The sequence below is a fragment of the Quercus suber genome, unplaced genomic scaffold (assembly GCF_002906115.3).
Source record: "Quercus suber isolate HL8 unplaced genomic scaffold, Cork oak 2.0 scaffold_679, whole genome shotgun sequence".
In the NCBI taxonomy this organism is placed as follows: Eukaryota; Viridiplantae; Streptophyta; class Magnoliopsida; order Fagales; family Fagaceae; genus Quercus; species Quercus suber.
The window spans coordinates 129,977-155,938 of NW_027070120.1; the positions used below are offsets into that span (position 1 = coordinate 129,977).

The following is a 25,962-nucleotide window of genomic DNA, read 5'->3' on the forward strand; positions in this document are numbered from 1 at the left end:
TTTGACCTCATAAATTTGCATAGATTGAGATTCAGTGGAATATCTAAGATAGCGTTGGATGCATTACTATTTAAGAGTTAAGATTAAAAGTTAGAAAGAACATTTTTAATCTTAATCTTTCATTCAGAAATTTTTTAAAGCTTTTTTTTATCTAATTGTTCGTATTAAAAATTAACTTTTAACTTTTAATTTTTAATCTCACTTTTAGGATGATATTGAACCCAAAGTCCATAACCTATTAAAATATGGACATTTTTTTGCTACAAATTAATTAGTTTGTAGATAATGGCTGAATTGCATATTTTTAATACGCATGTCAAATTTTGTATTAATCAAATATTGTTTATTATTCACTATAAATTTATTTTTTATACATAATTTTATAAGGGTCATGTTAACGGATGTCCTTAGAGCAATTACTAATAAACTATAATAGGAAAATTTTAACGCTACTTTCATGAAAAATAATGAAATATAAAAGGTTATCAACAACATATATTGTTTTATCATTCTTCCAATAAAATATTTCTAAAAATAATTTCTAAACTAATACCCTTAGGGCATTGGTTAACATTTCCCATTTTATAATACAAAAAAATTGAAATTTAAACATTTGATTAATGACATAGCTAGTAGTCTTTGATTTTTTGGAAATTTTGTGAGCATGGAAATATAAAAAGAAAATGTAATCTAATAATGAATTTGTCAAAATTTACATCTAATAAATGATATTAAGTGAAATTGTGGCCAAACTTTGTCCTTAAAATAGCTCAATGGCCTTGAAAATGAAGAATAAAACCATAATGCTACAAAGGTGATTCATCTTTTGATATAAATTTGGTTTGGAAACAATGTAAGTAACTGTTATGTGGTGAAAATGAAAACTATTGTTGCATTCAAATAATATCACCAACCTATTTATATATACAATCAGTTTATGAAGTTTTGGCTTGGCAAGCAATAATAAAGTACTTAAATGTTTTGATCAAGTATCCCATCCTAACGGTTGTATCATATTTTATAAATCGTCAACAATTTAAAACCAAGTTTGGGTAAGACTTAAGAGTCCCTGTCCTATACTTGAAAAAAACATTTAAAAAATAAAAAATCCTTTGCTTCTACATAAACCATTTTAGACACTTTGTAATTTATTATATAGTACAAAGACTTTTCCTTTCTGGACATCTTCTGTAATAGCATTGGCTCCACTTCACCACCAAACTCTCTACCTACTGATTATGAAGTTTTGGCTTGGCAAGCAATAATAAAGTACTTAAATGTTTTGATCAAGTATCCCATCCTAACGGTTGTATCATATTTTATAAATCGTCAACAATTTAAAACCAAGTTTGGGTAAGACTTAAGAGTCCCTGTCCTATACTTGAAAAAAACATTTAAAAAATAAAAAATCCTTTGCTTCTACATAAACCATTTTAGACACTTTGTAATTTATTATATAGTACAAAGACTTTTCCTTTCTGGACATCTTCTGTAATAGCATTGGCTCCACTTCACCACCAAACTCTCTACCTACTGAAATTTCTTTGATAGCTATGTTTCGAGAATCTCTTGCCTTCTACTTCAATATAAATTCTTCTAGTAAAGAGGATAGACTTCTTGAAAACTCAACACATATCATATGGTTGGTCATCAAAACTTATCTCAACAAACATAGGCTTTTTTTGAACTGAGCGAAAATGTCAAAAAGGTGAAGAATCATTCAGTCATGCTCAGCTGTTCATTATATAATGCGAAGTCACGTCATGGCCATAGAAATTGGAATATGATAATTGATATAGGATAGGACTGATTATCGCAACAACCGCAGATTTGAAACCATATATGTATTTGAGAAAATCACATTTGAGGAAAATAATGCAGTCAAAGGTATTAAGAAATTCGTCCAATTTTTCAAGGTTTGAGGAAAATGATGAATTTTGTAATTCTTACAGTGTAAAAATTGTATATAAAAATAATAAATAAATAAAATCCGTTCTTAATAGGGTGTTAAAAATAAAATTAAAAACTTTTAATAGAGTTGTGTGTGCCTGTGCTTGTGCTTGTGCCTATGTCTGTGTTAGAGCATTCGCCACAAAATTATTGTCTATTTTAGTATAAAAATCTAGTTTTTTTCTATTTTACATATTCACTTTTTAAAGTTGTAGCAATCTCGTAACTTTGCATGGTCTAATGTGAGTGAATTTGGGCTTCGTTGGCTAAAATTTGACACTTGCTATGTGACAAATTATTAGTAGTAGGTAAAAAGCATAATGTCAATAATGGGAACCAATACAAGTTTGTCAACTTAATGATTGTAAAAAAGTTGTCAATCTTTTTTTTGTGTTGTGCGTAAAACACTTATTTATTACAGAGTTGTAAATAAATTTAACTATTTATAAACAGCAGCTTGGTTTAAGTAAAAAAGATTTTGATTGAGTACTCATTTATTTAGAAAATCAGCCAAAGCTCAAACTTTAAACTGGTGATGACTCTAGGAATTTTGTTTAGGGGGTTATTAAAAAACTTAAATGAAAAAAAAAAATTAATAAAAACAGAACTTGAATATATCGAGTTATTGACCAAAATAAAAAAATGAAGTTTTACAATTTCCTTTTACAAGTTTTCAAATTTTGAATTGTTATATGATACTTCATTATGAGTATTTATTGACATTGTGGGTAGCTATGACCATTTTATTTTGTTAAATTTGTCTAACATTTTTATTTTTATGCAGTTGTTATTATCTATTTGTCTTTGTTTTTATAAAAATATTTTAAACTAAATGAATAAACTCAACTCATTAGTTTTGTATTAAACAACATACTGTTAACCCCGCAGGTTGAACCCTTTCCCCCTAGACCCCCCAAGCACTTTGTGCATGGGGAGGTGTCAATTCAGCTACAAGGATTTTGACTTCCTAATTATTAAATTATATAAAGTTATATAATATTTAGGGTCATGTTAACGAATACTCTTAGAGAAATTGTTATATTTCACATGAAAATGGTGTCAAAACATTTCTCTTATATTTATACTGTACACACAAACTTCCACACACATCATTATTTACACAAATAACATTATAACAAAAAGTAATGCACACAATCAATATTAGATACACTCACACATATATAATATAAAGAATAATGCTAGATATACAAATTATTTTACAAATTGCTAATGTAGTGAGTGATTATTAGTAAATGAAAAAGTAATATTAATGGTGGGTCTAGATAAAAACCAAAAAGAAGTTGGCCATATCAACATTTTGTAAAAATATGGTAAAATAGTTTGTGGTTGTAGCATTACTCTAATATAAATTTTTGATAAAGAGTGACACTTATAGTCCACAAACACTTATTCTTACTCTTAGAGTTGAAAATATTTGTAATAAGAGTATATAAAATTTAAGTCAGGGTGTGCAAAAATAATATTTTTAAGAATAAATTAAAGTATCAAACTAATAAAAATATATTATATATAAATAAAAATAAAATATTTGAAGTCAGGAGGTTCATTTGAACCCCATGAACAAAGTCTAGCGCCACCTTTGCCTTAAACTCAACTATTAAATTAGTTAACCTCACACATAATAATATATTTCTAAACAAGTTCATTACTATCATGATTTTTTTTTAATTAAAAGGCAGGCTTGATTTGAGTGTAAATATAATACACTTATATAAATTTGAGATTATATTTTGTAAATTTGTAAATAAGTTTATATAAAATATTTAACTATTATTTGTAAGTGATAATATAAAACTCCAAGTAGTTGTAAAAATCATATATAATTTCAAAGATTCATGAATCTAATTTTTAGTATGTGTAAACAAGTTCATTACTATCATGATTTTTTTTAATTGAAAGGCAGGTTTGATTTGAGTGTAAATATAATACACTTACATAAATTTGAGATTATATTGTGTAAATTTGTAAATAAGTTTATATAAAATATTTAACTATTATTTGTAAATGATAATATAAAACTCCAAGTAGTTGTAAAAATTATATATAATTTCAAAGATTCATGAATCTAATTTTTATAACTGCTAAACGAAACTCATTTTATCTAATAAACTTGAATAACATAATTTCAACTATAAATCTTATAATATAAAGTCTACATATGGATGTAAAAGTCTAAACAATATAATTTCAACTATAAATAGTATAAGTCTAAATAATATAATTTCAACTATAAATCTTTTTAAATAAAGTATCTGTTTGGATCTGGCTGTTGCGTTTTGCGTTTGCATTTCTTCTCTTTTTTTTTTCCCCTACTGCAGCACGCGTTTCAAAAGGACAAACGGTTACTGTTCATGCTATTGAATAGTAGCTGTATATTTCTGACTTTTCAGCCACTTTTCATTACACTCGTGGGTCCCATGCACTATTTACGGAACCCACAAACTTCACTTTTCAGCAATTTTTTTTATTAAATATGAGTCCCACAGTATTATTTACATATTTAAAAATTATTTTGCTATAATATTTTCAGTTTTCAGTTTCAATAAAATAAGTTCTATCCAAACGGACTTAAAAAACTGATGTAAAAGTCTAAATAATATAATTTCAACTATAAATCTTATTATATAAAGTTTTAGTCTTTCGGTGCCATTCGAGCAATTTTTCAAACAGCCACATTGAAGTTGAAATGTTTGAGCAAACCATCTGTTTTGTCTGACTTAAAGAAAAAAAAAACATATATATATATATATATAGCTTTTTTAATATAATTACATTTTAATCTTTTTGACTAGAGAATAACAAACGAATCTATGCATTTTAGGGCTCGGGTTAGACTTAGAAGGTTACAACTAAAACATCCAAATCATCAGGTTACAACTAACAGATTGATCATAACCATCACACTTACCTAATCATCCAAAACATCGAAATTACAACTAAAATCAGTGGCAAGGCATTTTCTCGCTTTTAAGATCAATAACCAGCAGGTCTCTAAGAAAAGTGAAACACTACAACCCACATTGCGATTGCAGGCATGCTGAGTACATGATTTACCTAATATATATGTAGATTGAAGAAGAAGAAGAAGAAGAAGAAACTTAAATAAGGCTGGCAGTTTGAGTTTTCCAAATATATATTAATGAAAACACAGATGTGACAAGAGGGTTAAACAAAAAAAATCAATACATTCAACAGATCCCTTTGATCAATATTCCCAATCACTAAATATACACTTTACTGCCCTGACTTGACCTAATCCAACTTCCATTTTGTAGTAGTAAGATGCCCAAAAAGAAAGCACCAAAAGTTGTTTCATGCGGCGTTGTGCTTTTCCTTTCACATTCATGAGAAACAATCAAAACTGTCATCAATGCCTCCTCATGTTTATGCAGTCCCTGAACTAGCCCCCAAACCCCATTATATATGCTGCCTGAACCGTTAGCCTTTTTGAATCATAATCGTTGACTAAAGTACATGTTCATTAAATATCTTGAAGGATTGAAGCCGCTCAAAATCACTGCAAAGAAAAAGAATTAAATTCAGATGCAATAGAAATAGAATCCAAAACAAAAACACAATCAGGAGTCACATTCAACACTTACAAATAGGAGAAAGGACAATGACAGCACCAATGGGATATAGGAAGAAAGTGGTCCTCTCCAGAAAAGGCAATACTGCAAAAGAAAATATATCACACCTCAATTTAAACACGGGATTTAGTCTCCGTGTGTAAAACTAAAAAGCCAAATCCAGGCAAACAAGTTGATAAGACATGTTTCAGCCACAAGAAACTCAAATTAGTGTGTGTTTGGAACGCACATTGAACGTGCGTTTCTGTGTTTTGCTGAAAATTGATGGGTCCCATGCACTGTTCACAGGACCCACAAGTATGGAATTCAACAAAAAAACCTTTATAACTAGATCCCACGACACTATTCACACATTTAAAAATTACTTAGCTACAATGTTTTCAATTTTCAGTAATAAGCAGTATTCAAATAGACCCTTAATTAATTTTGTTTACAGAATGAAATAAAGAATCCACTAAAACATGCCATGGAACCACATTGGTTTAAAAATCATTCCAAAAGCACAAATTCCAAATATCCATAGAAAATGAAGTGGACTAAGGAACGATATTCAAGGAAGATGCAACACTTGACATCTTTACCATAGAAAAAAAAAAAAAAAAAAAAAAAAAAAAAAATATATATATATATATATAGCTTTTTTAATATAATTAAATTTTAATCTTTTTGACTAGAGAATAACAAACGAATCTATGCATTTTAGGGCTTGGGTCAGACTTAGAAGGTTACAACTAAAACATCCAAATCGTCAGGTTACAACTAACAGATTGACCATAACAATCACACTTACCAAATCATCCAAAACATCGAAATTACAACTAAAATCAGTGGCAAGGCATTTTCTCGCTTTTAAGATCAATAACCAGCAGGTCTCTAAGAAAAGTGAAATACTACAACCCACATTGCGATTGCAGGCATGCTGAGTACATGATTAATGTAGATTGAAGAAGAAGAAGAAGAAACTTAAATGGGGCTGGCAGTTTGAGTTTTCCAAATATATATTAATTAAAACACAGATGTGACAAGAAGGTTAAACAAAAAAATCAATACATTCAACAGATCCCTTTGATCAATATTCCCAATCACTAAATATACACTTTGCTGCCCTGACTTGACCTAATCCAACTTCCATTTTGTAGTAGTAAGATGCCCAAAAAGAAAGCACCAAAAGTTGTTTCATGCGGCGTTGTGCTTTTCCTTTCACATTCATGAGAAACAATCAAAACTGTCATCAATGCCTCCTCATGTTTATGCAGTCCCTGAACTAGCCCCCAAACCCCATTATATATGCTACCTGAACCGTTAGCCTTTTTGAATCATAATCGTTGACTAAAGTACATGTTCATTAAATATCTTGAAGGATTGAAGCCACTCAAAATCACTGCAAAGAAAAAGAATTAAATTCAGATGCAATAGAAATAGAATCCAAAACAAAAACACAATCAGGAGTCACATTCAACACTTACAAATAGGAGAAAGGACAATAACAGCACCAATGGGATATAGGAAAAAAGTGGTCCTCTCCAGAAAAGGCAATACTGCAAAAGAAAATATATCACACCTCAATTTACACAGGTGATTTAGTCTCCATGTGTAAAATTAAATGCCAAATCCAGGCAAACAAGTTGATAAGATGTGTTTCAGCCACAAGAATTTCAAATTAATTAATTTTGTATACAGAATGAAATAAATAATCCACTAAAACATGCCATGGAACCACATTGGTTTAAAAATCATTCTAAAAGCTAAATTCCAAATATCCATAGAAAATGATGCAGGCTCAGGAATGATATTCAAGGAAGATGCAACACTAGCCATCTTTACCATAGAAAAAGGTAAATTTTAGCCTAACCGCCACTCAACATTTTTCATACATCAAATGACAAATTTTGATTGCACTGTTTGGAAATTGATCAAATTTGATCATCTCAGCAAGACACAAGACTGCTTTTGTACTCAATTCCAATACAATTTCACTATGTTCAAATAAGCAACGGATCAAACACTGAGATCTGTTCATAGTGATGACACCTATTACATGAAGCACCATCTGGAACCAGATATTCCTCGTTTATTCCCCCACCCCTGCACGGGGCCTAGTTCCCTTTCTCCCCCAAAGGAAAATGGAAGAAAAAAAAAACAAAGAACAGAGAAAGGATTGAAAGCGAAAAAGCAAGAACAAAAGATAGGATTGAAAGCGAAAAAGCAAGAACAAAAGATTTAGCTTACCATCATAACCTAAAAAGTTGAGATAATGGTAGTAGGAACCAGCCACCATGTAAAGCAGGTTTGATAGCAATATGGGAATGAAGCCATGGGCAACCAAAAGAGGTGACAGAAAGTAATGTATCACTGCCACAAAACTGAGAGATCAGTAAGAGCCATTAACCAAGGTTGAAACTAAAGAACAAGACACATATTTAAGAAGCAATTACCATAAAGCAAAACAAACATTGGGAAGAAAGAGTTGCAATGAACATCAAAAGCGTACAGCCTACAACCAAAAAATTCAGCACAAAGCAATTAATTAGATTTTAAAGTACATAATGAAGGCAGAAGTGAATGCAAAATTATGTGCAAAAAAATATTTTGAAATAGAGAAACGTTAATATTGAAAAAACAATTAATTCAATATTATCAAAACATAAAAACAATGAAAAAGTGTATATTTTTCAGACAGGGAAAAAAAAAAAAAAAAAAAAAAAAAAAAAAAAAAAAAACTGATGATTTATTTTCAGGATAAACTTGGTTGAACCGAAATTCGAATTAAACTTGTAATGAATCACGAAGCAAAATTTTCCCAACTTGCCATTCAACCCGTTGCTCAACCACATGACTGTTGGGAGCCTCTTCGCGAAGGTAAGAATTAGTCAGGAACCTGCATGGACATTGAGATGCATTTGTCATTACAATACTGCACAGCATCATTTCTATCTTTAAGAAACTAGAAGCACTATAGTAAGGTACCAAAAGCAATCATTTTAAAATGTATGTCAACCCCATTTTCCTACCTAATTGTAAAATTACTAGATAAATTATTTTAAAGATTAAATATTTTTTATAAATATTTTAAAGATCAAATATTAGCCCCAAAAAAATCATATTTCTTCAAATGAGTACTTATATTATTATAGGTGAAAAAAGAATTATTACTGCCAATTCTTTAATTTACAAAGACCTGGATTCAACATAGATTTCAGAACATATCATAGCAATTTCGTCACAATCATTACTTCTCATGCATAACTATTTCGTCACAATCATTACTGCACAACTATTTATCTTGTTGTCTTACCCTAACAAACTATTAGTCCATAGTTATTGCCTGAACCAGATGCTGTTCAGACTCTCAAATAACCAGACAACTCAACCTGGCTTACATCAATAGCCAGGCAACCATAGCCTCTGCAGTTATAGCAGAGGACTGACTGTCAGTGCATGTCATTCAAGGGACCTGAATCAGCCCAACAGCACACAGTCCACATCCCATACAATCCTGTGCAATTGGGGAAAACATCAACCCAATGGTTATGCCAACCTTGTAACAATTAGGCAGCATAGACCATCTAAATAAAATATGTACATGAATAAATTTGGCTAGAATTAGCAAAAAGTCTGCATAAGATCAAAAGAAACAAATATCAAAATTGGGAAGTACTAAAACTCTCGGAGCCTGGGTAGAGTGGATCTCTGATCTCAATCAGTAATGTAAGCTCCAGTTACGCATCTTCCATGACAACATATCGAGTAATGTAAAAGCAAATCAGAGTGATTCACACCATTGGTGCCCAAGTAATTTCAAAATCCAATTTTTTTTTAATAAGGGACTCAAATTTCAAAATTGGCTATATATAAACCACTAATAATTCTCATGATTTTTAAGAGAAAAAGAGATGAATGTTGATCAAATATCACCACAAACAGACTAGTCTCAGCAAATTTAGAAGCACCAGATAAAAACATTGCAATATATCATGCTTTATAAAGCTAATAGTGTCTAGGAACAGTAAGCACCTCCACAAATATCAGCATCACAAATTCACAATTAAGAGATAAGACACAAGAAAGAATCAAATATTATTTAGTAGGAAGTGCTCTTACCAACAACATGTAGCCAGAACTACTCCGGTTACTAAAAAATGGAAAAGCAATACTGAGATAACAACATAAACAGCATGTGCAGCACTATGGTCATACCTGAAATAAAGAAAGATAACAAGACTAGAATCAACACAGTTTGTAGAAGTTATGATGCAGAAATTGATTGAGCAATCTAGGAGTAATATCTTACACATATAAATAAGATTAAATCTCTTATTTTGTGATGCTAATACCGAGTAATTACATTATATCAGAATGGTGTTGGCAGAATTAACTGATATTCTTGGTTGTAAAATTGGGAGATTACCAAATGACTTATCTTGGGATGCCTTTAGGAGCTTCTTTTAAGGCGAAATCGGTGTGCAATTCTATTTTTGAGAAAGTGAAGTCTATTGTAGACTATCAGGTTGGAAGAAACCTTATCTGTCAAAAGGGTGGCCATTAAAGAGTACGCTTTTGAGTTTACCATTTTATTATCTCTCTTTCGTTACTATTCCTACTAGTGTGGTTAAAAGGTTGGAGAGGTTGCAGAGAATATTTTAGGGTGCCTTGAATGAGAGGTTTAAGTTCTCTTTGGTGGCATGAGACATATTTTGTTCTCCTATTGCTACATGTGGTTTGGGGATTCAGAGGACAGGGAGTTTTAATCAAGCCCTATAGGGAAAGTGGTTATGACAGGGAATGAGGTAAGACATTTATGGAAACGGGTTTACTGCTACAAAATATGGAAAGGAATAGGGTGGTTGGACTTTGAGTTTAGCTAGGGGACCTCATGGGTGTATCCTTGGAGGAGTTTTGAGGCAGGATGGGGCACTTTGCAACAATACGTGTTGTTTGAGGTGGGGGACGGTATTTGTGTAAAGTATTGGGATGCATGGAATGGGAGTCATTCCCTAAAAGAGTTGTACCCTGGCCTATATGCTTGCCCACTTGATTGCAATCCCTCAATCCATTCAGTCATTGATAGCCCAATAGGAGGGGAAGGTTGTGTTTGGAGAGTGAGATTTCAAAGAGGATTTCATGTTAAGGAGTTGAGAGTCAGTCAATTCTTTCATGGATCTTCTACACTCCAATATTCCTATGTGGAAGGGTGTGATGAGACGATATGGATATTGAAAGGGAGTGGTGGTTTTAAAGTTGGCTCTAATCATGAGGCTATCCAAGGTGCAACAGCTAATTCTTTTCCCTAGAAGAGTGTTTTGTGCATAAATGCCCTAAGAAGGTCTCACTCTTTGTTTGGACAGCAGACTAGGGGACTTGTGATAATCTTATCAAGCGAGGATTTACCTTAGTTGAATGGTGTTGCATGTACTAGTGCAATGGAGAGACAATAAACCATTTGTTGATTCATTGTGATATAGCCTATGACTTATGTATTTAGAACTTTTGGGGTCCAACAGGGGTTACCAATGAGGATGGCTGGCCTTTTGTTTGGGAGGATGAATCAGTTTGGGACGCACTCATCATACATCTGGACTTTGTCCCTTTATGTTGATGTTGACATTGTAGGAGTGAAATAAGATAACCATACTTCTGAGGATAACAGATCAAAGAATCAGTTGGCATCATTGCTTGGTCTCATGTATGGGGTCATACAAATACAAAAACCATTCTATATTTCACAGAATCACTTAAGTTTTGTGCATAAATTTTTTTTATTTCTTTTATGAATTCAGAAGTTGGCGCCTTTTAATCAAGCCCTATTAGGGAAATGGGTTTGGAGGTATGGCCATGAAACCTCGCATCTGTGGCAAAGGGTCATTGCCATGAAATATGGGGAAGGAAAAGGGGGTTGGTGCACTAGATCTTGTAGTAGGGCTCATGGTTGTGGGTTATGGCGGAGTATTAGTGAAGGGTGGAAATCTTTTGCTAAGCATTTCTCTTTTGGGGTGGGGATGGTTCTCATATTCTTTTTTGGCATGATAAGTGGACTGGTGATGTTCCTCTCAAAATTCTTTATCCTCAGTTATTTTTGTGTTCTGCTAAGAAGAAGGCTTGTATTTCTGAGGTGTTAAGCCCTCCAATGGGTGATAATGACAAAGTGTGGAGTTTTAAGTTTTTACAGGGACTTCAATGATTGGGAGGTAGTGGCTTCCTACTCCTTTCCTCATTTCATCCAAACCCGAATTCCTAAGGATGGAAGGTGTGACAGACTTTGTTAGGATCTTAATGGCAATGGAAAGTTTGATACTCGGTCCTTTTATCATAAGATTCGAAATGCAGCTCCTTCCACTTTCCCTTGGAAGGGAATTTGGAAAGTTAAGGTTCCTAAAAGGGTGGATTTTTTTCTGTGGATAGCAGCCCATGGTCAGATTCTAATTTTGGATAACCTTATGCTTCGTGATCACCCTTTGGCGAATCGTTGTTGTTTGTGTTGCTACAATGCAAAATCTGTGGATCACCTGTTACTTTTTTGTCCGATAGCTCATTCTTTGTGGATGTATATGCTTCGGTTGTTTGGGATGGAATGGGTTATGCCCGGTTCAGTAGTGGACTTATTATTTTGCTGGTATCATTGGCTTGGGAAGCATAGCTTTGGTATTTGGGATATGGTTCCAGGTTGTTTAATGTGGACTATTTGGACTGAACGGAATCGGTGGTCTTTTGAGGATGAGGGGAATACTGTGGTTCAGTTATTAGAGTATTGCCAGCAGACCCTCTTTGATTGGTCTCGTTGTTGGGGCTATTCAGATTGTTCTACCCTTTTGGATTTTCTTTCATCTATTAGAATAGTTTAGGGGCTGCTTCTGTCTTTTTTTTCCTTTTTTCCTTTGTTCACTACCGTGAACTTTTTGTGCTTCTCTTGCTATTCTTTTATTTATAATATTCTTTTCTTACTTATCAAAAAAAAAAAGGTTATGGGGTGCTCATCATCCTCAGCACGAAGTAACCTTTCTATTAATAAAATTTTATTAATTATCAAAAAAATAAATCTTGAGACTTTATTTATTTATTTTGATAATTCATCTTGAGACTTGGGTTAAAAAAAACACTACATTGAAAATGCCATATTGACTCTTTGCGCGTATGAATATTATAGGGTCACAAATTTTCATACATTTTGTGTGTGTGGTTTTTGTTCTTGTTTTTTTGGGTTGGGGGGATACTTAGGTGGTAATTCTCCAGTTTACTTGTCTGCATTGTATCAATGGCCCATTTTTTGAGACTAGTTGTGTGTCAAATCTTTACATTTGGTCTTCTGTAGTTTCTATAATAAAATAAAATAAAATTCCTAGTCCTATTAAATAAGGAGCGGCCACTGCTAAATGTAAAGCAACTTAATCTATCAATTTTTTCAAAGAACAACAAAGAGAAATTTGCAGCAGCTTTGGAGGTCCTTTGTGGGTGTACTGCCCTCTTTCTTAAACTGTGAGTTTTTACACCCCCCCCCCCCCCCCCTCTTTTTATTTTTCTCTTTCAGTTGACAAATTATAGACAAACTATTACCCCCATAATCTCCAACTCATAACAGATTGACCCAAGGCATGCTTATAAAAAAGTGTAAAAATATTACTTGGCTACAAGGGCCAAAAGTTGTTATCCTTATTCTTCCTAAAATCAGAAAAGCAAGATCTGAAATGTGCTTTTGCAGTTAACCAAAGCTGTTCACAGTACATCAAGCTTACTAATAAGCCTTGGTTTCGTTCAAAACCCATTGCTACCAAATACTTGACCATTTTAATTCAAACCACAACCATTAAATCCCAATAAAATGCTGAAATCTACACATTTCTTGCATCAGATTGTAATATGAACATCTTTCCTACGTTTATAGATCTCAATCAGCTAAACAAATGAGTAACTCAGTTTCCAAAATTGATATTTCTGTCACTACTTTGTTACACAAAAATACTAGCCAGAGAAAGCAAGTATCTGGAAACTTACGCAGCACAGTAAGCCAATGTTGCAACTGTCAACAGAAAGCTGCAGATCACAACAAAAGCAGGATCATCACGTGCCCATTGATTCTTAGTTTCTGGGATCAAAAGCAGAGGTAAACTTCTCAGTTGTATCAAAATTATAAGAAATAAAGCATACTACCACATGCCCAGAGTTTACAGTCACTGTAATTAAGAAAGTACAAAATGCCAACCAGTAGACAATTTTACAAATGCATTTACTCACTCCTATATATTTGATAACTAAACGATCTTCTCCATTATATATTTTAAGATAATATAAAAGCCCTAACCACTTAAGAGACACAACTGACTTGAAGCAACTAAACACCAAAAAGAGAAGTATATAACAAAAAAGGTTTAGTTTGAACTTAAAATTCTTTATTATTAAACCAGGTATCTGATTTTCCTCACTTTCAAATCATTGAGATATATTGTTGACAATTGCAAACTGTTAGTGCATTTGAACATTCTGTTAATTAGAAAACAACCAATCCAGATAAACACAAGTATAGTCAGTTAGACGATTATAGTAGCCAGATACCACAATCTAACTCTACAGCACTGAAAGATTCATCAACACAAACCAGATGACAGCTAGTAAATGACCATTCCATGGAAAGTGGACTTACGCTTGTGATACTTGGTGTGCTGATAGCTACATCCATTGTAAAGTTCAACATGCAAAATACACAGTTAATAAAATGTTGTTCATTAATAAACACAAACATCTGATCCACAGCATTAATAAAAATGCATGAAAAGGGTAACTACTATTAATAGTAAGAATAGTATTGATAGAAAAGGTGAAAAATACTGAGGAGCCTAAGCACAGATACTTACACAACTTTTGGTGAGGTGCATAGGTGAAGCATTTGCCAAAAGGTATATTCAATATCCATTTGTTGCCACTAAATCAAGCAACCAAAAGCAAAAATAAATTGATGAGAAAATCAAACAAGTTTAATTAAATATATGAGTGATCAAGTGCAAGTATCAAATGAGTTCAAACACAATGTCTTTGCCCTGAAGAAGAAGAAGAAGAAGAAATGTTTTCATAACCAACAGTCCAGCAATGTTCTCAAAGAATCAAGTTGAAAATGAAACAAGTCTAGCAAGGAAACCTGACAACAAATGGACACAAAAGTGTCTCAGGACTAGGAGCATCTTATATGTGTTGGTATACATGTATAATCATTATTATAGAGTTAAAAATGTGGGAATTCTCTTATCTTATGCTCTTTGTTGGGTATTATTAAAAGAGCATCCATATTATGTCCATTATGAGCCTAATCTATTTTAATTACTATTGGATAAATAATGATCGAGATGTGTTTTATTGATTCATATAAATTAGATTGGATTAGGATCAATTAGATTAGTTTGGAATAGGATGAATTATGATTAGTTTTATTGATAGATCATAGGAAGCTAGTATTCATTTTTTATCTAATTGGAAGTCATGATTTTATAGGTTACAAATTGTTAGCTAATCTAACTTGGAGGACTATGGACTCCCTCAAAGTAGTCCATTTTTGGTTCCCTCAAAGCAACCAAGCAAACAATGTCACAGTAGAATAAAGCAATTCACTGTATCCTAGTGGTAAATAGTTAACATTTCCATCACTAAAACCTGGATTTGAACTTCTTCTATATTTAACCATTTCAGGTTTACTTCTATGTAAATCATGCATCCCTCTAAAAAGAGCAATGCTAGTACTGTTTTACACAACTTTTGCCACAAGCTGCCAGTGGTGGAGATGTGAACCCACATAGACCCACCGATTTTTCTCCACCACTCACAACTCGCCATGTGGCAAGTTGTGGCAAAAGTAATGTAAAATGTTATGGTACTAGCAATGCTATTCTAAAAATGGCATCACTCTAATCATGTGTTGTTTCGTAGGGTCTTATCCCGGCGCTCTAATTGGCAGCACGCCAAAAAAACCCTAAGATCTACAAAAGCCCTAAGATCTACAAAAGCATCAAGAATCTGCATTTTTCATTTTCTCAGACTGTAGATTTGCGCTATCAGTGCACGCATTTTCCGCTACCCAAAACAGACTAGGGTAAACATTACATACAAATTGAACTTATCCACTATAAAGCCATAAAGAAATAAAACAGTTCACGAGTTATTGAATCACATGAATCATGATGTTTGCACTTACTAACATGACAAAAAGGAAAATGCGATATCAAGAAAATTATTGAATCACATCAATCATGTCGTTCACATAATGTTTCTATGTTGATAATACAAATAACTGACACAATTAAATGTACTAGTGACTGCAAGTAATCATATGCAAAAAGATAGTTCAGCTGAGCTTTAGCATTCGAAACCTTGAACCGAATAAAAGAACAAAATTCAAAGCTCATAGATAGAAACACAGCGTTTTGCTAAGCAGTCAAAAAATCAAAAGCACATTCACAAAGAATTAGATCAAACGCCAATGATAGTTAGACAGTGTGTAGTATTCGTGGATCGAGTTCACGAACGTGGATATTTCAATCAATTCTGTGATAATTGGAAATTCGATAGGCGTGGAAATCAGATCCGAAAAGAGAATGAAAATTTGAGAGTGAGAGAGAGAGAGAGAGACCTTGACAATTCGACGGAGGTACTGAGGGAACATGGGGTTAGCTCGAGATGAAGAGGACTGCGAGCGCCCTTTCGAGACTGTGGGCAACATCTCCTTTTGATTCTTTTTCGTCTTCTTTTTTTTTGCTTCTTCTTCTTCTTTGATCGAAGATGATCTGTGAAATTTCCACAGATTTCTCTCTCTTTCTGTGTGTTGAGTTCGGATGATGAGGAAGGAAACGTAAAAACGACGACGACCTATGAGCAAGTAAAGTTTGGGCCTAAATTTTTTTAATCATATAGATGGATTTTCGGTTGGAATTGGACTTCGGCTAGGGCCCAAGTTTTGGTTGATTATTTGCGTAATTACCTTAAAAATAAAAAATAAAGTTCTTTTGACAAACAAAAATATTATCTAATTATTCCCTCAGGTGTATGTAGTTCCCTGTCTTACATGAACGGAAAAAATCCTATGAGGTGGCCCCAAGATGTTAGTAAGAAGTTTTGAATCCAGGATCTCATGAATATCATGAAATCTTGAGAACTATGAAGCCAATCCCTTAAAGTAAAAAACAATTCTTCTAAGACCAATAGACCACACAATCCACACTATTTGTCATAAGTTTAGCCACTACTTATCAAGGTGGTGAACAATCGCTTTCACAAAGACCCGTTACTTTTTTTTTTTTTTCCAATACTCACAATCGACCGCATCAAAGTTTTTCTTTTTAAAAAAACCTCTTCTTCTTTTTTTTTCTAAATGCAATTATACTTTAACCACTTCCAGCATGATAAGAAGTTGCTTGCAAATGCACACCAAGACGATCTATCAGTTACAAAATTTGTTAGCATCTTAAGGTAGTGTTTGGTTCAAGGTAATAACTTATAATTATGAGGGTTTTTTGTTTAGATTTATAAGAATTTCCATGTGTGGCTGCATATAGCTCAAAGTATACAGAGATCGCCTTTTTAAAAGGTGCGAATCCACATCCTAATGACTTATTAGGGGAAAAGTCCTTTTTTTTTTTTTTTTAAATCAATACAAGTGAATGAGCTTACTCAAGTCCACAAGTATCTACAAGGACGAATGAAAGAAATCAAATAGTTCACCATGGTTTGCTAGCATAGGACTCTCTTATGCCTATTCATAAATAAGTTACTAGTTTTTAAGGAGGCTAAGGGGGTGTTTGGATTTCTAGTTTTCATAACTCATAACTCTATTTTCATAACTCATAACTCAAAAATGGTGTGACCCATGACTCAAAAGTTTGTTTGGATTTCAATAACTCTATTTCCAGTTTTTATTTCTATCACTCAATTCTCTGATTTTTAAGTGATGAGTTATGGAAATTGAAAACACATTTTAACTGTTTTCAGTTTTCATAACTCTGTTTTCAATGGCATTTTTGTAATTAAACACACATAGAGGGACCCACTGTCATGTTAGGGTCAGCCGCAACTTTTGACCCTTTTTTTTCTCTTTCTTCTCTACTGTCTCCATTGGCTAGGTTCTTTCTTTCTTTTTCTTTTTTTTTTCTTTTTTTTTTTTTGCTTCTTCTTTCACTGGTCTCCATTGGCTGAGTTCTTTCTTTCTTTCTTTCTTTTTCCTCTTCTTTCAATGGTCTCCATTGGCTCTTTCTTTCTTTCTTTCTTTCTTTTCTTCTTCTTTCACTGGTGTCCGTTGGTTGGGGTTTTTTTTTTTTTCACTAGGTTCAGGTTTCTAGGGTTTTTTTTTTTTTTTTCACTGGGTTCGGTGAGTTTGGGTACTGGCGGTTGAAAAAAAAAAAAAAAGTAAAAGCTACACCAAGTTACAGGTATGGAGCCCACAAATAGTTGAAAAATATTGAGTAATGACAAGTGAGTGATGGTGCTAAACGGGGTGGGGTGTTTTAAATGATGAGTAATGAGTGATAAGTGACGGAAATTGAGTGAGAAGTGATGAGTAATAAAAAAAAAATCCAAACAAGGACTAAGGTTTTTGGAGATGTGTAGTCATGTCTTTTTTGCTTCCTCAATTCCCTCAATTTTATACTTGTCGTGGGATCGATTTTCTCCCTAACTTTTGCTAGATATTGAAATTTGAATGGAGGCAAGAAATTTGTGTCATACAAGGAATGCAATGAATAATGTAATTGGATCCTAAGATTTGCATTCTGACATTTACAAAACCTAACTGGGGTTTGGATGATCCTCAAAAGTTTGGAATTCCTACTCAATCTAATCTCTCTTTGAGATGTCATGTGCTGGGTAATGCTACAAAATAACAATTTTCATAACAATTGAGTTGACATGTTTTTACTGGTTGTTATCTGAATTCTCCATTGATATAAATTTTTACTTATTAATAACAACTTACAATCTCCACATTTGTGAAAATTTTGTGGCTTTAGACATATTGTCATGTTTATAGTGTACCCTTAAAAATGTGCAAATTACATTTTCTCACTTTATTTATTGGGTAATTTACAATCCCCTTAAACAATAAAATCAACAATGATTCTAGCCTTTTGCCCCTTTAAGCAAAATATTTGGCAATATGTCCTTATTTCCAAACTATATAGGTTCGTCCCCCTGTTTTGAAACTTGATTTTAATAAAATCAAGTTTCAATGAAAAACTCAATTGCATGGAACTTGAGATATGCCAAAGAAACTTATAAAAAAATAAAAAAAAAATTGCATGGAACTTAGTTCCATGTAAAACACCACCATAGCACTAAAAAACACCACTATAGCACTAAAAAAAGGCCACTACAGGTATGGAACTCGAGTTCCATGCAAGTTTTTTTTTTTTTTTTTTTTTTTTATTTTAAGTTTCATTTGGTATAACTCGATTTTAAACTAATCAAGTTTCAAAATAAGGGCACGAACCTATATAGTTTGGAAACAAGGGTATATTGCCAAATATTTTGCCCAATAGGGGCAAAAGGCTAGAATCCCCTAAAATCGACCGCCATTAATATAGGAATTGACAAATAGCCTTTTCCATTTGTTTTGGGGTTAACATCTAAACAAAATCTTTTAATTCTTTTAATACTCCATACCCTATTTACAAACATATCCTTCCACGCCAGTTAGCAACTTAATTTATTTCATCTTAGCAACATTCCCCCCCCCCCCCCCCCCGCAAAAATTGGAAGCATTTATCCTACAATATTGTACAATGGTCCAAAAGAATTAAGCCACATCAATAAATAAAAAACTAATTCAACAATTATAAGCCCAATTTAGCACTTAAAAAACACAACTCAACATTTTAATTAATTGGTTAAACTAGTTTTCCATGAAGAACATGGACTTGGGACTTAGGATTCCCTCTCCACTGCCATCAAAATCATTCATCGTTAATGCCCTCCTCTTTTATCTTTGTTTAAATCTCTAATTTTAACTCGTCAACAAGAAGGTAAGTAACATATCAGAACCAATAATTAGGGGATGTAGACATGTAGTGATTATTGCCACCATTAGCAAACCAATTGAAAGTGAGAGAGGACTGGACTGGTGGTGAGGGAGATCTAACTACTTTATACAAATGAATCCTTTCACAACATATTTGACAAGGAAGCAACAGTCGAAGAACTTGATGTGAAAAGCCATGGCAATTAGGGGTGTGGCGGTTCGGTAGGGAGTTTTTTTCCAAATTTATTACCGAACCGATAGAGATCGGTTTTTTCATAATTGAAACCGATGCACACCGCCTAGGGTCGGTTTTCTAACCTATAGCGGTGCGGTTTTTTGCGGTCTGTTTAGTCGGTTTGAAATATTCAAAAAAAAAACATTTTTTTAATAATAAAAAAATTGGGCTTTCAAGCCCAATATCAATATATCAACCTATTCAAGATTCCAAGTAAATGCAATCTGTTTTTTTATTTAGCAAGCCATCAAAAATCTAGTCACGCATAAAATAGAAGCAAAAGAAAAGTCAAATTAAAAAAAAAAAAAAGGTAAGAATGCCTAATAATATTTTTCTACATCCAGCCAACACACAAAAACATATTCCAACTCATACTTATGTGGTTATACCATAATAACTCCTTACTCAATCAGTCACTAACAATATACATTACTCAATCTCAATATATATAACCTAAACAACTACAATCAGAATGTAATGCAAATAAGATTAATATCGACTTCCATGTAAAAATAAATAAATAAATAATTTTTTTGACCAAACAAATGCTTTACAATGAACATATACTATAACAAATAAACAAAAGCCACTGCCTAATAGGTAGTATGGCAGTACCATAGTAGTTCCACTAACTAGCTCAAAATTCCCAAGTCAAAAAATATAAAAATAAAAATACAAAAATACTGAAATTTTTTTTTTTGAAAATACTAAACAATATTTTGAATCATTAGTGATTATAGCTCAAAATCTTTATCAATGAATGATTGAAGAGTGATAGCTCTCTCAATCTCCCTCAAAATCAAATTGCTGGAAAAAAAAAAAAAAAAAAAAAAAAAAAAAATGTCAGTACTCGTGGACTTAGAGAATAGAGAGAGAGAAGAAACAGATTAATTTTTTGTGACTATGAAACTCACCAACGTGTTGCGGCAGGCTGGCAAGGGGTGAGCACTAAGCAACAACTTCAATGTTGCAGTAGCAAAGAGGCGAGCGAGAAAGAGAGAGTTAAAGGATTCTGAGACAAAAAGAATGAATTTATACTAGGGGCAAAATCTGAAAACCTAGCATAAAAGGCACAGTTTTGCTTTTGTTTTTGTTTTTTTTTTTTTTTTTTTTTAATAACACCCCCATACGACAACAATTTATGAAAAAAAAAAAATCAGAACGTGTACCAATTACCAAACTTGGGGAGAGAACGAAGAACTTTTTTTGACTGAAAGGGTAGAGGGAGAACGAAGAACTGAAGAACATATAGCTTAGCTACCCGTAATCGGTTCTGTTCGGCATATATCGGTTTCAGATTTCCAGCTCCAGTGACTACACCGCACCAGCATCAGAACTCCCTTCGCACTCCGATCGCCGACATCAGCTTTGTCGGTCGGTTGCAATGGCGGTGCAGGACAATCGGTGCCAGTGACTTTCTGCTCACCCCTAATGGCAATAAAGACATCAACGGCCATAAAAGCAGCTGTGTAGAGGAGTGTACAAAAGCATTGAAAAATCTATTAAATATAATACAAATTTTAACAAATTTTTATATGAAATTTTAGTGCATTTTCCTCTTGTGGAACCAAGTTTTGCATTAGAGGTGAACAAAAGCGAAAGGATGTAACATTTCTTGGTAGGAAACAAATTTATCAAGAGAACCTTATCAAAGATTCAAACATGAGTTGCTAGAAAAGCTCCCTAGAACAATTCAAATATCATCGGAGAAAAAATCTAGGGTTCCAATTGTGGATCAATTACTCATTCATGCAAACACACAGTATTTATATATACATGCACATATATTATTGTGTGAGAGGACCACTAAACATTGTTGATGTGATCATCCTGATATGTTGAATAATTTCTTGAAGTTAATACTCTAAGATTCCTAAAACTTGTCATTTGAAAAATATAAAGAATAGTTGGGTTCTATATATTAAAACATAAATAAAAAGGAAAGGAAAGAATTCAAGCAAAATATTATAAATAAATAAAAGTCAGAGGGGCCATAAGTGATTAACGATGTTAACCCAATTTGAGCATTTGACCTCATGCTCGGCTGGTGAACCTAACTTTTACACTACAAACGGGATAATCACATATTGATGAGTGGGATCATCCCACATCTTTTATGATCTCTCCTTTTAACATATGCATTAGAGCATTTAGGTTAAGTCATTAATTAAAAAGTTTTTTTTTTATTAAAAAAATTGTGAATGGTATATCGTATCATATCATGTACCATATGATACAAACCTGGGACATATTCAATTAATAATTTATTTTTACATATTTATGCAATAATTTTCAAAAATTTTAAATAAATGTGTCAATCATAAATATATTTATAATATATATCATTAAATTAGTCACGCTAAAACGTTATGTTTTGGTTGTGTTGTTAAGGTCCAAGACTCCTAAAAAGAAAGGAGAAGGAGGAGGAGATGATGACGAAAATGATCAAACAATATGAAAAATAAAATAAAATAAAATAAAAAGATGAAGAGAATTAAGAAAACACCATTATAAAAAAAAGGCATAGAATGTGTATACACCTTTTTATTATTATGTGTATGCACATTATATGCCTATATTATTTATATATATATATATATATATTTAGTTATTGGACTAAACAAGATATAGCTTAAGCTCATAAATTTACATGTTTATGAATTAGATGATCCACATCGACATGGTGATTTGATATTCTTCATATGTATCATGTTGTTTCGACATGTTAGCTCATTGGAACAACTGGTCAAACTCTTACAAACTATTTTGCCTGAGCTGAATTTTAGGTTTACTCATTTTTCTTGGATAGAAAATCCCTCCCACGTGTGTAGATTAATAAGTTCTGTTCAAAATTTGAAAAATTATAAGATCACATAAAATTGATCCAATCTTACTTCTCTAAGTATTTGTAACTTATTTTTATAAGTCCAATAAACCAATACAAACAAACTCTCCCAAACAACCAAAATCGTAAACAAGAAAAAGTTTCACATTCCTTTTTCTTCAATTCTAATCTTGCCCTTGGACATAAGTGTATCTTGATCTTGAACATAGGTGTTAATTGCTTAGCCCGATAAGAATGAATGCTCCTAGATGAATCTTTTTTAGAATTGTTCCTTATGTGAAATAAAAAATAAAGAATTCCAACTTAACTAAACTAGATGAACCATATACAACAATCTTACTAAATAAATTAATTGGATAGTGAGGTAAAAATTGTATTGCCTAGATATCATTTGTTAGCTGTAAACTGTTAAGAAACTTATAATTCAAGGGTATTGCTTGTTTTCATTTATAAGGAGAATCAAGATGCAAATTTCTCTCCTCACGACACTCTTATTGTTTTGCTGAAAACATTTTACAATGTAACAATTTTAGGTGTTTGGTGCATGCAACATAAAATTTTCAACTTAAAAAAACACCAAAATCGGTGCCGCCAAGTCACTAAATTGATGGTCAAACCATCAAGATCGGCGGCCCAATCACCAATGAGAGGGAGGAGAGTCACTATGTGACATTGTGACTGTAAAATGTTTTACAAAGTTTTGTTGTAAAACTTTTTACAGATTTTTATAGTCAATGGTTATTTATAGATTTGACCGAATTTTATAATGAAAGAAACACTATAAAATTCTTACAATGAATCCTTTCACAATAGATTTGACAAGTAACAGTCAAAGAACTTGATGTGGATAGCCATGGCAATGAAGACATCAACGGTCTTAAAAGTAACCGTATGGAGGAAGAGGATTGTATAAAAGCATTGCAAGATCTGTTAAGGTAACATTTGGATATAGCGTTTCAAAGCGAGATGACGTCTATGTCTCGCATCCACAATCCGTGGGCCCCACGGCTACAGTAGCCAAAAATCACGCCCAAGACTTAAAAATCATTATTCACAAGACCCACAAACCTCCTTTTTTAGCAATATTTTCATTAAAAATGAGTCCCACAATACTATTCACACATTTAAAAATTATTTTACTATAGTGTTTTCAATTTTTAATTTTCAATTTTCAGTAATAAGCAGTATCCAAACGGACCCTAAATATAATACAAAAGTTAACAAATTTTTATACCAAATTTTAGTGCATTTTCCTCTTGTGGAACCAAGTTTTGCATTAGAGGTGAACAAAAGTGAAAGATTTAACATTTCTTAGTAGGAAACAAATTTATTTGAGAACCTTATTAGATTGGAACATTGGTTGTCAGAAAAGCTCCCCAGGACAATTCAAATCTCATGGAATAAAAAATTAGGGTTTCGATTATGGATCAAATACTCACTCATGCAGACACATAGTATTTATATATGCATATACATATATTATTGTGAGGGAGGACTACTAAACATTTTTGATGTGATCATCCTGATATATTGAATAAACATTGGTTGTCAGAAAAGCTCCCCAGGACAATTCAAATCTCATGGAATAAAAAATTAGGGTTTCGATTATGGATCAAATACTCATTCATGTAGACACATAGTATTTGTATATGCATATACATATATTATTGTGAGAGAGGACTACTAAACATTTTTGATGTGATCATCCTGATATATTGAATAATTTCTTGAAGTTAATACTTTAAGATTCCTAAAAGTTGTCAGTTGAATTATATAAATAATAGTTGAGTTCTATATATTAAAACATATAAAAAAAGGAAAGGAAAAAATTCAAGAAAAATATTTTAAAAAGATAAAAGAAAACAAGTCAGAGGAGTCATAAGTGATTAGTGATGTTAACCCAATTTGAGCACTTGACCTCATGCTTGGCTGGTGAACCTAACTTTTAGGTTACAAACGGGACAATCACATATTGATGAGTGAGATCATCTCACATCTTTTATGATCTCTCCTTTTAACATATGCATCAGAACATTTATGGTTAAGTCAATAATTAAATATATATATATATTTTTAAATAAAAGAATGAAGAATGCCTGTATGGTGTTTCATATCATATCATATACCATATGATACATGAACACTATATATATATATATAAATGAATACGATATAATCCTGGGACATATTCAATTAATAGTTTATTTTTACATGTTAATGCAATAATATTAAAGAAATTAAATAAATGTGTCAATCATAAATATATTTATAATATCTATCATTAAATTAGTTGCGGTAAAATGTTATGTTTTGGTTGTGTTGTCGGGGTCCATGACCCCTAAAAAATACAAAATAAGAAGAAGAAGAAGAGATGGTGGAGGAAATAATCAAACAATAATATATAAATATATATATATATATATATATATATGAAGAAATTAAGACAAAATACCATTATAAAAAAAAGGGCGTAAAATGTGTATACGCTTTTTTTTTCATAATGTGTATGCACATCATATGCCTATTTTATTTTATTTATAATATATATATATATATATATATAAACTATATTATTAGTTATTGGACTAAACAAGATTTGGCCTAAGCTCATAAATTTACATGTTTATGAATTGGATGATCCACTGATCCAGATCAACATGGTGATTTAATACTCTTCATTTGTATCATGTTGTTTCGAGTGACTTTCGACATGTTAGCTCATTGGATCAATGGGTCAAACTCTTACAAACTATTTTGCATGAGTTGAATTTTAGGTTGACTCATTTTTCCTGTGTCAAAAATCCATTCCATGTTTTCCTTTGGCATTCGTGTTGATTAATAAGTTCAGTTCAAAATTTGAAAAATTATAAGATCGCATAAAATTGATCCAATCTTACTTCTCTATGTATTTGTAACTTATTTTTATAGGCCCAACAAACCATCAAAAACAAACTCTCCAAACAACTAAAATCCTAAACATGAAAAAGTTTGGCATTCCTTTTTCTTCAATTCTATCTTGCTCTTGGACATAAGCGTAAATTGTTTAGCTCAATAAGGAGCATTCTTTCACTCATCTTTCTCCAATTCTATCTTGATCTTGGATATAAATGTAAATTGCTTAGTCCAATAAGAAACATTCTTGTACTCATTTTTCTTCAATTCTATCTTGATCTTGGACATAAGTGTAAATTGCTTAGCCCGATAAGCAATTTACACTCCTTTTTCTTCAATTCTATCTTACTCTTGGACATAAGTGTAAATTGCTTATCCCGATAAGGAGCATTTTTGCACTCATCTTTCTTCAATTCTATCTTGATCTTGATATAAGCGTAACTTGCTA

At 32.3% G+C, this 25,962-nt stretch overlaps 1 protein-coding gene across 2 annotated transcripts; it reads right to left on the minus strand.

The window, feature by feature from the left end:
* Positions 1-5,069: 5,069 nt before the first annotated feature.
* LOC112035960 (uncharacterized) lies at positions 5,070-16,412 on the minus strand. 2 transcript variants are annotated; one of them, XM_065766082.1, is made up of 10 exons: positions 16,168-16,412; positions 14,405-14,472; positions 14,194-14,219; positions 13,548-13,638; positions 9,663-9,758; positions 8,371-8,439; positions 7,997-8,055; positions 7,791-7,913; positions 5,574-5,645; positions 5,070-5,488 (listed from the first exon to the last, which is right to left on the minus strand). In XM_065766082.1, exons 1-10 carry the CDS (start codon positions 16,255-16,257, stop codon positions 5,424-5,426), a joined length of 759 nt encoding a protein of 252 aa, XP_065622154.1. In that variant the 5' UTR covers positions 16,258-16,412; the 3' UTR covers positions 5,070-5,423. The 2 variants fall into 2 exon arrangements, with proteins under 2 accessions (XP_065622154.1, XP_023924551.1); XM_024068783.2 differs by lacking the exons at positions 5,070-5,488; positions 5,574-5,645 and adding exons at positions 6,542-6,942; positions 7,028-7,099 and having other exon boundaries at positions 16,168-16,411.
* Positions 16,413-25,962: the final 9,550 nt, after the last annotated feature.